Below are 12,979 nucleotides of genomic sequence, written 5' to 3'. Positions count from 1 at the left end.
CAGATTTATAGCTGGCTCAGTGCACTACCAATTCTCTTCACTGCCCTTTGGCTTATCAACTACGCCCAGGGTCTTCACAAAATGCCTGGCACCAAGTAATTGTATTTTGCAGACAAAGAGGAATACAAATATATCCTTACTTGGATCACTGCCTTATTCAAGCAGAGAACAAGGACATTCTACTACAGCATCTGGCGTTTGTAAAAAGATTACTAACAGGTCTAGGGTACACAGTAAACGAAAAGAAATCAAAACTCGTACCCTCACAAGAGGTAATATTCCTAGGTGCAAGCTTAAATACAACTGCCCAGATGGCTTATCTCATGCCAGACAAACAGACAACTGACTATTTATTTCAAAATGTTGGCAACAAAGACCCAGTTATCTGCAAGAAAAATTCTGCAGGCTTTGGGCTTCATGGCATCCTGCATTCTGCTAATTCTGTATGCAAGACTGCATATGAGGAAACTTCAGTGGTATGTAAAAGTGTTTGGACTCAACATTGCCACAGCCTGTAAACAATAATTGCCCTCATTCCCTGCCTGCAACAGGAGTTTAGATGGTGGGCAAAAGCCTGTCACCACAACACGGGACAGCCATTCACCTTACCCACAGTCAGGCAGACATAGGTTCATAGGTTGGTACTGGGCTGTCTGCCCGAAGGCATATATTAGCCCAGCCACGTTGTGCGGTATTCACCGCCCCTTTAGTAGTTCCCTAGACCCTTGTACTAGCAGCTAGTACCCTTGGCCCCTATCTAGTAGTGCTGTTGGTGTGAACTTTGTTACCCATCCGCTCATCAAGGTTCCTCTTGAAGAGTGATAATGAGGGGCTCTGTCTTATGTAGATCGGGACCCTGTTCCATAGTAAGGGAAGTCTCTACGAAGGGAATCTACCCCTCCAGCATGTTCTATTCATTGTTGTGTTGAGGTTTATATCCCTAGAGCGTGTAGCTTGAGTAGATTTGGTTTTGCTAAGATGGAGCATGTTCAGCAATTCTGGGTTGGACATGGCTCTGTACGTTAGACAGAGATCGCCTCTGAGAAAGCAGTATGCAACAGAGAACAGTCTTAGCTTTTTCAATCGTGCTGCATAGGGCAACTGTTTGAGGCCAGTAATCCTCTTGGTTAGGTACCTCTGTGGTCTCTCCAGCTGCTGGGAGATGTCTAGCCAGGAATATTCCAATTGGTGCATTGTACTCGATAATGGGTCTGATGAGGGAAGAGTAGAGGGGGCACCATTACATCCTTAGATCTTGATGCAAACCCTTTCATGATCAGATGGGTCACATAGAAGGATTTTCTAACCACTTTGGCAACATGGTTATCAAAGGAAAGCTGACTATCTACTTGGGTCCCTAGATCCCTTATTTCTTCTTCAGATTTCAACATTGATAACAGATGCATCAGACTATGCCTGGGGGGCCCATATAGCAGGAAGATGTATTCAGGGCACATAGTCCGCAAGTCAAATGCGTCTACGTATCAATCAAAAAGAGATGCTAGCTGTTCAGAATGCCCTGACAGCCTTCAAGGATCTACTTCATCCAGGACAACTACTGATAAAGACGGACAATACTACAATATTGTGGTACATAAGCAGGGAGGCACATATTCCTACCTGCTCTGCAGGCTAGCCATGAACTTGTGGGACACAGCATTGACTTACCAAGTACATCTGCAAGCACAATTCCTGCCAGGAAGGACAAATAACTCTGGCAGACGAACTAAGCAGAAACCTAATGGATCCCCACGAGTGGAAATTGGATCCACAAGTCTTCAGCATAACAAGGAACTGCGAATGCCCGGACATAGACCTATTTTCCTCCCCTCACAACTACCAACTACAGTGATTCTGCACAAGGACATATCACAAGCAAGCATGGAAAGTGGATGCTCTATCTTTCAGCTGGAAAAACCTAACAATATATTCCTTTCCTCCTCTGCCTTTCCTTCCCAAGGTACTCCTCAAGGTCAGACAAGAGAAACCAAAAATTATACTGATTGCCCCAAACTGGCCCAGCCAGCACTGGTTCCCAGTCCTAAAGAGCTTGTCTCAATGCCCAGCTTGGACATTACCTCAAGTTACTCACTTATTGACTCAACAAGACAGTCAGATACTGCACAGCCAACTCTGGACCTTAAACCTGGCAGCATGGTGGATTATCTAGCCATTCAATACACACCTCTCTCTAAAGCAGTGATGGATGTTATTTTGGAGGCCAGGAGGGCTTGTACCAGAAAATCTTATGCAGAAAAACGGAAGTGATTCCGTGCTTGGAACCAGGCACAAGGTATTGACACGATTGTTCCAAATATTCCTCAGATTTTGCAATACTTAACTGAGTTGCTTGATAAAGGCCTTTCCTTTTCATCAATTAAAATTCATGCCTCTGCCATTTCAGCTCATTACAATACAGAACCACCTATTTTTTCACATACATTACTAAGGCAGTACCTCAGAGGGGCCAAAAACATAAGACCTCCAAGGAGAGCACCAGTACCTGCATGGGACCTCAACTATGTCTTGGAAAAACTCACACTGCCTCCGTTTGAGCCAGCCTTTGCAGCTGATGTAAAATTCTTATCCTGGAAAACAGCTCTGCTCCTAGCAATAACCTCTGCTAGACGAGTCTCAGAGTTACAGGCACTCATGGCTGTGGAACCTACCTTTTATCATTTTCCATCCTGACAGGGTTTCTCTGAGGACAAACCCTACATTTATGCCTAAGGTAGTGTCCAGTGTGGCCCTTAACCAAACAATTAATTTGCCTACCTTTTATCCAAATCCACAGAATAAGAGTGAGAATTCTGCATTCTGTGGACATTCACAGGCAGCTACACTTCTACTTGGACAGAACCAAAGCTTTCAGAACGACTGAACAACTTCTAGTGGCATATGCTGCAGGATCACAAGGAAAGGCTATCTCAAAGCAGACTATTTCAAAGTGGATAGGCCACTGCATTCGTTTCTGCTATTCACAGCATGGCAACTCAGTGCCTAAGGGCATTAGGCCACATTCACCCAGAGCAGCAGCCACTTCAGCAGCCTTCCTCAGAGGAGTACCAACCAAAGACATCTTAGAGGCTGCAACTTGGAGTTCACTGCATACTTTTACAAAGCACCATTACTTACCTCTCTACTCTAAATCCAGGGCAGGCTTTGCCACTGCAGTTCTGCAGGGCCTGACAGCCTCTCCTAAACCTGTTTAGCACCAGCCTCCCAACCTTAGCTTTGGGATTCAACCCAATTGTAATGACTGCAACAGTGAAATACGATGAACATAGTACAGTTGTGTACCTACCATAAATGTAGATGTTCAAGTGTATTCACTGTTGCAGTCCAGGTTATCCTCCCACCACCCCCCTTTTCCTTTGCTGGGACTTATCTGTACTTCTCTATTCTATACAACCTATGTGGTGTGTTTGCTTGTAGATAAAGGAAAAGTTGTTTTTTGTGCATGTATGCTTATTGGCATAATTTAGCCTACCATTTTAGGGGCACCTGACATCTGGGGCAAGAAAAACTGAAGAAAATGGTGTCGGCTGCATCTTTTATACCCCTGGCGCACTGATGTCAGGGAGGAGGCGACAGCAACTGACGCCGGACCTAGACTTTGGAACTCGGGCCGACTACGGGTAGCCTGCCAGCAGGATAACCCAATTGTAATGACTGCAACAGTGAAATACACTTGAACATCTACATTTATGGCAGATACACAACTGTACTTTTTCCACACCATGTGCTTTTTCTGTGAGGACTCTCCAGGACCATCCAGTTGTTGCATATGCCCTTAGCCAACTCATGATGAATAGGCTGCTTGTCTGTTGGTTCTTCTCTTCCTTGACCTTTCTGTCACATTTTCATTGTTTCTTTCATCTGCACCTCCTCCTCTTAGTACTTACTCCAGTTTTCTTAGTTCTAGAATTCCTAGTCTACCAGTTCTCACTGCATCCCCCAAAAGCCTTCCAAGCAACCTTGCTACCCTTCAGCTTGCTCTTTTCTTCTTCCTTAATCTGTGTTGGATAAGCTTCCATACCTCCTTCACTAATCCATACTTTGTCTTCCTCCTGCCTGATAACTGTCTTCCACCCCAAGCTCCATGATCTGTCAGACCCATCCCCCACCACCCTTCCCTATGTTGGTTTCATCCTTTTAACCTGTTTATGTATGTATTTACATATATATATATATATATATATATATATATATATATATTTTTTTTTTTTTTTGCTAGCCAGGAATGCTGATAAAGGAAGTTCCATTTTTCAGTGAGGTCTCGAGGAGAAAAGTTTCAGCAAATCAAAAATATGCAGTTACATTTAGAGTAAACAGATGAATATAGTGTACATAATTTAGCAGGCAAGAAAACCAGAGTATGATCATCCAGAAATTATGGCATGTATAAAAATACAAGGTTGTTAGATTGTGAGCTAATGCAAAGAATAGTCTGAATGTATGTCTGCCTGCTAAACAGTACTTACTTCTCTTCTCATATAGCTGATATTTCCTCATCTGTTTAGTCTTGTTTTTTTACCCTCTCTCCTCCTTTCTAGTGATTGTTTTACGTAACATTTTCAACACCCCTTGTTGGTTATCCTTGTTGCAGTTCAGTCCTGTGACTGGTTGTAATGTCCCTGTGTTTTACCTCAGTGCTGCTACTGCTTACCCCACCATTCCTGTTCTCCTTTATTTTGTGCATAACCAAGGTAGACTCTGTCTTTTGCAGGATTTGTGTATATCCTTAGCCTGGCCCTTATCTCTCTCTGTCTCATTGCTGTCAACTCTCATTAGAAGGAAATCCTTAGTTGCCTATCTCTAGGAAGCCTTTTTTAGCCAGTCAGTATACAGCTTCCTCCCTCTTTCTTTCCAACCTACATGTTGGTCTCTGTACTTTCCGTTAGCCCTGTACTCACCCAACTGTATTGCCCAGGGATTCCAAGATTGCTGCTGTTGATGTGACTCCCAAAACACAGATACTTTTGGCTTATACAGCTTCGCTTAATATCAGAAAGCAGTAGATATATTCCAAGCAGTCATTCTAATGTAATTTCTAATTTGTTGTAATAATTTCATAAGTAACTTATTTACATTGCCAGTATTTTATACCCTTCCTTTCTTTTGTTTTTTTGTGCCTGTACTGCCCTACTAACCACTTTCCTCACAAGACATCATTTAATTTATTCAGGCTGATCCTTTCCTGGATAGTAATATAATGTGCACAAATGTTGTCCAGGTTGTATGTTCTCTGCAACCTTGTGTACCCTCCAGTAGTTTGTCCATCCCACCCACCCTGTGTATAGATAACGCTGATTAGCAGAAGATGCATGTATTCCATTAAATAGTGTTGTGTGCTGCAAGCATTAAAGAAAAAATGTGTATTAGAAAATGCTGGCTATGTGTCAGAGATGATGTCATGTAACTCGGACAACTTAAAATCAGAGGCAATATGGTGGAGGAGTTGCTGGGGAATGGTTAGAGGAATTAGCCCAATACCAGTGTGCTCGTACTGAAGTAGCATGGTCTGCTGCAGTACTCACACCCAGTGGAGACTAGAAGTTATGGCAGGAATAACACGTGGGCATGGATATGTACGTCCAGTAAGCAACATGTTGATAACTTTGTAGGTGAAAAAGGATGTATATGCAAGTGTTTGTCTCTGTGGGCTAGCATTTTAGAATGGAGTTCACACTGCAATAAGGAATGGTAGGACCAGCAAAACCTTGGAGGTCTCTAATATTTAAGTCTCCTTTGACTGATGCTCATCTGAAGTGGGACAAATGAGCCAGTCCGGGAATGTGAGGGCTGATGTTTGGTGGCATAGGGAGAAAAAGACAAAAAAGGTAAGTAGAAAAAACATGAATGATAAATGTGTTCTGTTAGTTTAAAAAGGAGAATAACGTAAATTGAGGGTTTATAAACATTTATCTTAAATGGGTATAAACATGTTTGTAATGTATGTACTTGAGTTTTATAACAAGCACCCTTTTTTTCATTTGTATACAGCTGAGATCCTGTATGCTATAATTCAGTCACTAGTATACTTTTTTTTTTTTTTTTTTTAAGAATATGCTTTGTTGAGAAATACAAATCCAAAACCAAAAGAAAATAAAGGAGCGCACTCTAAAATTTGGACTTAAATTCCAAAGTTCCAAATTCAATTGTTTGGGATTTTGGAACTTTTAAAAGGTTACTTGCAGTTTAGAATTTGTAACTTAGAATTTAGAAGTCTTAAACTTAGAATTTTTCAAGTTTGCTGTACAAATTTGGAACTTGAAATTTAGAACTTTGTGTATTAACACGTGTAATAATGAGTTTGTAACTTAACTTTGGAGTGCATTATCTGAAATGTAGAACTTAGAATTTTGAGATAGGAATGACTTTGGAGCTATGGTTTGCAAAACTTGGAACTTTTGAACTTCATAGCTTTGTCGCATAGAATTTGGTAGTTATAATTGGGAACTTTGGAATGTTGAATCTGAAACATTAGAATTTGGGACTTTTGATCTTAGAATTTGGAAACAAGCAGTGGAACTTGCCAAACTATTACCGGAGTTTATATCCTATCTTAGTGGATGGAAGACAGGCCACTTCTGAGAGAGACATAGCCTCTGACATAACTATTATGAGACCTGCAGTGGTTAAAGAAGAGTAGTACTTGCTTGGGCAGTCCACTCCAGTCAGAGCTTTTAGATGGGATCTCCACTCCAGTCAGAGCTTTAGATGGGATCTCATTCCAAGTGTATTGGGCCAGGGTTCATCTGGACTGGAAGGGTGGAAAAGGAAGCAAGCAGGTACAGTGGATGCAACGTATTAGTTTAAGGGTGTGCATACTTATGCAACCAGCTTATTGTACTTTTTTTATATTTTTCCCCTAACAGATGTTTGTTTTCAATTGAATTGTACATGTTATAGGTCACATTAAAGGTGGGAAAAGTTTTGAAATTATTTATTGTGGTCTTATTTTTTGTATCACCAAAACCTGGCATTTTAACAGGGATGTGTACACTTTTTTATATCCACTGTAGCTCTGTTTGAGGATATTCCTCCAGATGTCTTGATCTTCTTCCTTGATAGTTGATAGAAATGATTTTGATAATGCAGCACCTTGTGTGCATGCAGTTACACTTGGGCTTGGATACAGACATGTAGGTCTGGTAGGCTGGGGGAGACCCAGATGGTCCCCACACCTGAAGCTGGGGCTGGTGATGTGGCTATTCCAGGGAAGGAGCTACCTTGTAGCAGTGAGCCTGAAAGTGAACCATAGCTGCTGGTAGGTACTGATGTTCCCTTGGACTACAAGGACAGAGGTCAGTTGTAGTGCCCGGGCTGACAGTGAAGCATTGTTGTCAGAAGATACTAGGCTTCCTGTGGAAGGGATACTAGGAGTCACAAAAGTAGAGTTGAGACCGGCTGAGATTTCGGACCCTACCTTATGAAGCTTGAGGGAGATGGCTATGGAGGCACCTGATGCTCAAGGAAAAGGGGAGTCTGTATACTGGAACAAGGGGTCACTCCCCTGACAGACTTGACAAGGAAAATAGGCCAGATAAGGTAGGTGGACCGCAGCCTGCGAGCAGACATTCCAAAAGCTTAAAGGTCCTTTGCAAGGACCCCCTGTGTTAACCAGTCCAAATTTCAGCAAAGAATTTGTTGTACAGGTAGATGCTTCAAACTATGTGGTGGGTGGGTCTGTACTCATCCACGTTTTCTCAGAGGCAGAAGAGCACCCAGTTGTATATCTGAGCCATAGACTTCTTTCCCAGGGAGGAATGTTATGCAGTTGTAGAAAAAAGAATTTCTAGACATAGTATGGGCACTGTAGAAAATGTAGCCTTGTCTGTATGGAACAAAATTCACTGTGGTTACAGGCACTAATCCCTTAACATAGCTACATAGTCACTCAACAAAATGCCAAGTTATTAAGGTGGAGCCTAGGGTTGCAGTTGTATGACATGACAGTGCAGCACCATAGTGGGGTCAGCAATGCTAATGCAGATGGACTCTCAAGACAGGTTATACGTTAATGTGGTCCCAGACAGGCACATTTCTCATAAGCAAAATTTTCCAGGGTCACTTGAAAAACTTCTTCAAAGGAGTGGAGAGATGTGATGATGTGGGGTATTGCCATCTGTGCCAGGGAGAATAGGGCAGTGCATGTGTAAGACATGCCAGTTTTTTTAGTTGGAGTTCTGTAAATAATTTTGTCATTTGACTGTCACACTGACTTGTACAGATTCTTGTGTTAAAATGTATCAACAGTGATATTATAACTAAATATTTGTTTAAACACAGTTCTAATGAAAGAGTAGAGGTTTTTGAAATTGTTCTATAGCTTTAAGATACTGCAGCAGATCTTAGCAAAGTGCTAGGTGAGTATTGTAGCAGTGTCAGGTGGTCAAATGTGATGTCATTCTCTAACCAGCACAGAGAGGATGGAACACTCAGAACAGTTTGTTTTGTTTTCTTTGGAACCTGATATTAAGATCTATGACAGTTGTCCCAGTCAGTTGAGTTAATTTCCAGTACACTCTTTACTGTGCCAGTATCATGGAGTCAGGTTTGCCAAATTAGTGTTTTACTGTAATTTAACAAATCTGGAGATGACTGGAATGTCAGAAAATTACAGGAAAAAAACATGCCACAAGACAGCTGTTCCTCTGAAAGAAATAGTTACGCAAACCTAAGTTACAGTAGTATTGTGTTATAGATATAGGAAAGGGCTAAATCAATTGTTACTAGTAATAAAAATAAAACACCAAAATAATAGAGCATTTTTTTCTACTTGCACCCAGAAAAAAAAGTAATGAAACTATGTAAATAAGTAAATAGATCTTCCAATATAAATGTTCCCCTCTGCCTGCAGTAGGAAGTCCCTTCTTTTCCATTATGAGCTGTCAATTGCACTTGATTCTGTAAGGGTCTGCCAGTGCAGTGATAGTTTTAACACCTCTAGTAGTGGGGGGGGGGGACTTTCAATTCCTCTTGGACTGCAAAGGAAAATCCTGAACAAAGGCCTGCAATTTAGCTACTTTTCTGGCTGTAGCTGGAGAACTTCTAAGTATAGGCACAAATCCCATTATATGTCAATGGCACGGGAATTCACAGTTACTTCCTTATGTCTGTCATGAGTCCTACAAAGCAGGCTTGAAATGCATTATGGGAAAAAGAAAGGGTTGAGGAAGAACAAGATCACGTTGATACATCAAGCCTCATTGGTAACCATGTTGTGGAAAACAGGCTAAAATTACAAATAAAGCACTATAGGTCAGGGAACAGAGAGTGAAAAAAAAATTTTTGTTAGTTCTAGGGTACAGTTTTCCTTTAAGAAATGCAGATAATTTTTGCCTTCAGTGGAGATGGACATGCAATAGCCAAGAAAAACTGTGTAGCAGGATTGCTAACTGCATTCTTTGACTGGGTGGCAAACTGCTTATTGGAAATTGCTGTTGCTTGTTGTATGTCCTTGTCACCTGCCAATGCTGTTCCCATGTGCCTAAATGCCCTCTTCATTCAGTGGCTGTGGATAGATTTTTCATCCAAGTCATACAACTGTGTAATATTTATATTCTTGTATGTTGGTTGCATTTCTTGCATGTTTCTGGTCACTCTGGATGCGAGTTACACTAAGTAGTGTAGGGACTGGGCATGTATCCTTTACCTTTATGTTGTCGGTGCATGCTCCCAACGTGAAGGGGCCCAACACCACAACAATGGAATGAGGGAAAATTGACAGTTACACCAAGCTGAGGATATCAGAAGAATGCTGCTTTAATTTACCTGTGACAGAAGACATCTTCTCAGATCAACTAATGCAGAGGGTACAGATGTTTTTTACATCCCCCCCTCTATATATCCTGTATTTGTTGCTTTCGGTGCACACACATTGGTTATTTCTGGTGTTGATAATATGACCATTGTTGTAATGTATTTTATTGTGTTTCAGAGGGCCTAATCCATCCAAACTGATTCAGCAGTTTATGGCTTTGAAGCTAGAGCAGCAGCTTTTTGTCTTCAACACACTGAAAGCACATCTGGTTGACAAAGGACTACTGGCTACCACTGGGGATGAAGGCCAGAGCCATTAGTGAAGCTGACAACTCGGGGAAAGAAACACACAATTAGCAGGGCAAGAGTGAAAGGACATTCCCTGTCTTGAAACCTTACAAGACATAACTTCACAATCATTTCCTTTCAGCATCTGAATTGTGTTTGATTTAATTATGTACATGTGTTAGGTTTAGTATATACAATTTTATTTTTTTGACAAGGTTATGGATGAATGGGACATTTTATTTATGTTTTAGATTTTTTCTTAGGTTGTGTATGGATTTCACCTTTGTGTGTTACCTTCCAAAATATTTGTATCTTAAAATGTTACAAAATTTTAAGAGCTTTGTGTTGGTATCCATTCTTAATCTATTGTCTTGAAGGTGATTTTCTTATGTATAAAGCAGCTTGCTGATTTCCAAATGACACACATTACTGTTAGCACAGAAATTCTTTTTAAGTGTTTAAAAATTATAGGAGCCATATTTCTTAATTATATTTAAAATGCTGTTCAAGTTTTATGTATATGCAGTGATTACTGTTGAAGCCAACTGAGATGTACCAGCAGCCTTTTATTTTTCTGATAGCTGAATTTGGACTATTACATCTATTAAGAAAGTCTTTTCTTGTGATCTGAAACAAATGAGTTTTCATCTTAGAGTTCATCTAGTTGGTGGTAGTGAAGGAGAAGTGTGTTTTGGGGCTGAAATCCGTGGCATCAGTGGGACATGAGTTAGGATTCTTTTTCATGTTAGAAAGCATGCAGCTCTTTTTGCAACATCTGATGTTAAGGATTGCTTGCTAAATCACATGATGCTCGGAAACTTGCTTCGTAATCCTTTTGGCTTATATACACAAGTTTTATCTCAAATAAAAGTATTCATAGAGGGCATATTTTTAAGCAAGGATTTTTCCAAGAGAGTAAATTTGTAAATGCTTAAATCATCCAGAAAATGGCACTTGGATTATTGACTACACATTTATATATATATATATATATATATATATATATATATATATATATATATATATATATATATAATGTGTGGGTGAGTTCACAAAGTGTCTTTCATCTTGTGTATGTTAACACCATCCGAATGGGTGCAAGATGGCAAAATAGAACATGGACTAAGGCTGCATTTCCCTAGCCTTTCTTAAATTCTTTGGCCTGTCATAGTAGCAAATAATAGTGTCACCACCGAAATTTTGAATTTTATAAATTTCATGGTTTGTTATAGAACATGCCATATTTTTTTTTTTTGTAGTATGTACTTGTTTGAGTCATGATTAATGGGATAAAAATGTATAGGCAATAACCAAAATGCAGACTGAATTGCATCTCACTATTTTGTTTCAAAAATTTTCTGAATGCCTTTTTAATTACTTTTCCACAGAAGTCATTGTTTCCCTACTTTTTATTGTGGTGGTGTTTTTTTTTTTGTTTAAAATCTGATGAAACACAAACTTGGCGCAAAATTGTATCTTCTTGTGAATAATTTAAAATGTGAAGTGAATCTTCAATATGAAATATAGCCTTAAAGCAGCTGTAAAATGTACCTACGTCTTTATACTAATTGTTGGTAGAATTTGAGACAACTGTATCTGAGCTTTCTTTGAAATGAAGTGCACTGTTGCTGTTTGTTATTTGCATATTATGTTGTAAGTATTTAAAAAGAAGCAAGCACCATTTGACCACCCCAAAAAAGCTGAATATCCCATCACTGTGAAAGACTTTTTTTTATATTTTGGGGTTAGGAAGGGTGACGCCTTCAGTTTATGTTGCTGCTTTTCAGTTATATTTCTGAATTAATATTTTAAACAGTTGAATTATGTCTCTTGTATGATGGTTTTGTAATACTGTTATCTGTTTTAATTTTTAAGTCTTTTTAGTTAATATAACTTAATATGTCAGAAGACAAAAGCATGTGCTCCAGTATTTGGGTAGCATTCCACCTGCACTTATACATGCTTATAACTTTTTTTTTATGTTTATGCTTTCAGTTTTGATTTTCTTTCATGATTTGTGCTCTCACTGATTCGTTATACCCTCTGGACATCAGTACTAAAGCTGCTTGCCTGTACTTAGAGTTGCAGCACTTTATGCTGTGGATGTCAACATGATGGTCACAATTACATTAAGGCTATTAGCTATTGATAATGGATATCACTAGTGGCCTAGCCACTACAGATCACATTGCTTACTGTAAAGGTTTGAGGGGCAAGGCTGTGGATGTATTTGTGGTTCAGCAGTCATCCGGGTTGCATTTGAAGAAAGTGTGGGGATTCCTTTTATATAAAGGTGAAGTTTCAGAAGTGAGAGCTTTTTTTGAGGAGTTATCAGTCATGCTAGCAGGTTTGTTTTTTGTTGTGAAGGTTAACTTCTTTAATACAAGCATTTTATAGTGTTACCAGTTTTGGAAATGTGAATAGATTCACACAGGATAGGGTTGTTTGACTTTTAGGCCTGGAAGAGGTCACCCCTAAGGAGTCCTTATGAGGTGGAGAAGAGAACTATTGCTTTATGGTGTTCTATGTAGGTGATATTATTCAGACTCTTAAACAAGTTGAATATATTGGTAAAAGCAGTTATACTTTATCTGAAATGTTTTAAGTAAAGTATTAGGAAAATGTTATTATTGGTGCTTAATTGACTGGCATGTTAAGTCATTTGCTAATGTCTGACGAACTGAAAAAAAGTTAGTCATGTATTGACAACAGTGGATAGTTTGGATCCAAATTTATTAGTGGATCATTGCATTAGGGGAGGGGCTTCATTTGTTTTTTTCTTAAATTTTTTTTAGACAAAAGTGTCTTGTGCCACACTACGAAGCTTAAAATATGTAGAAAAAAGTTATGTTTGGCATTTTAATGTAGAATATGAAGGACTATGACTTGCTAGCATGTTTATACAGTAATTCTGATTCCCTCA

The 12,979-nt window shown here is 39.5% G+C and overlaps 1 protein-coding gene across 1 annotated transcript in view; it reads left to right on the top strand.

The window, feature by feature from the left end:
• The window catches only part of CDS2 (CDP-diacylglycerol synthase 2), a 371,702-nt gene extending 360,096 nt beyond the window's left edge, over positions 1-11,606 (top strand). Inside the window, exon 8 of the mRNA XM_044083091.1 lies at positions 9,947-11,606. Within this exon, the coding sequence (XP_043939026.1) occupies positions 9,947-10,088 (142 nt within the window). The 3' untranslated portion in view covers positions 10,089-11,606. The remainder of the gene's footprint in view (positions 1-9,946) is intronic.
• The last annotated feature ends 1,373 nt before the right edge of the window (positions 11,607-12,979 follow it).

This window comes from Protopterus annectens, chromosome 9.part0, assembly GCF_019279795.1.
Source record: "Protopterus annectens isolate FY-2018-M chromosome 9.part0, PAN1.0, whole genome shotgun sequence".
Classification (NCBI taxonomy): domain Eukaryota; kingdom Metazoa; phylum Chordata; order Ceratodontiformes; family Protopteridae; genus Protopterus; species Protopterus annectens.
The sequence above is the reverse complement of the archived record's forward strand: the minus strand, read 5'-3'. Positions and strand labels throughout refer to the sequence as shown.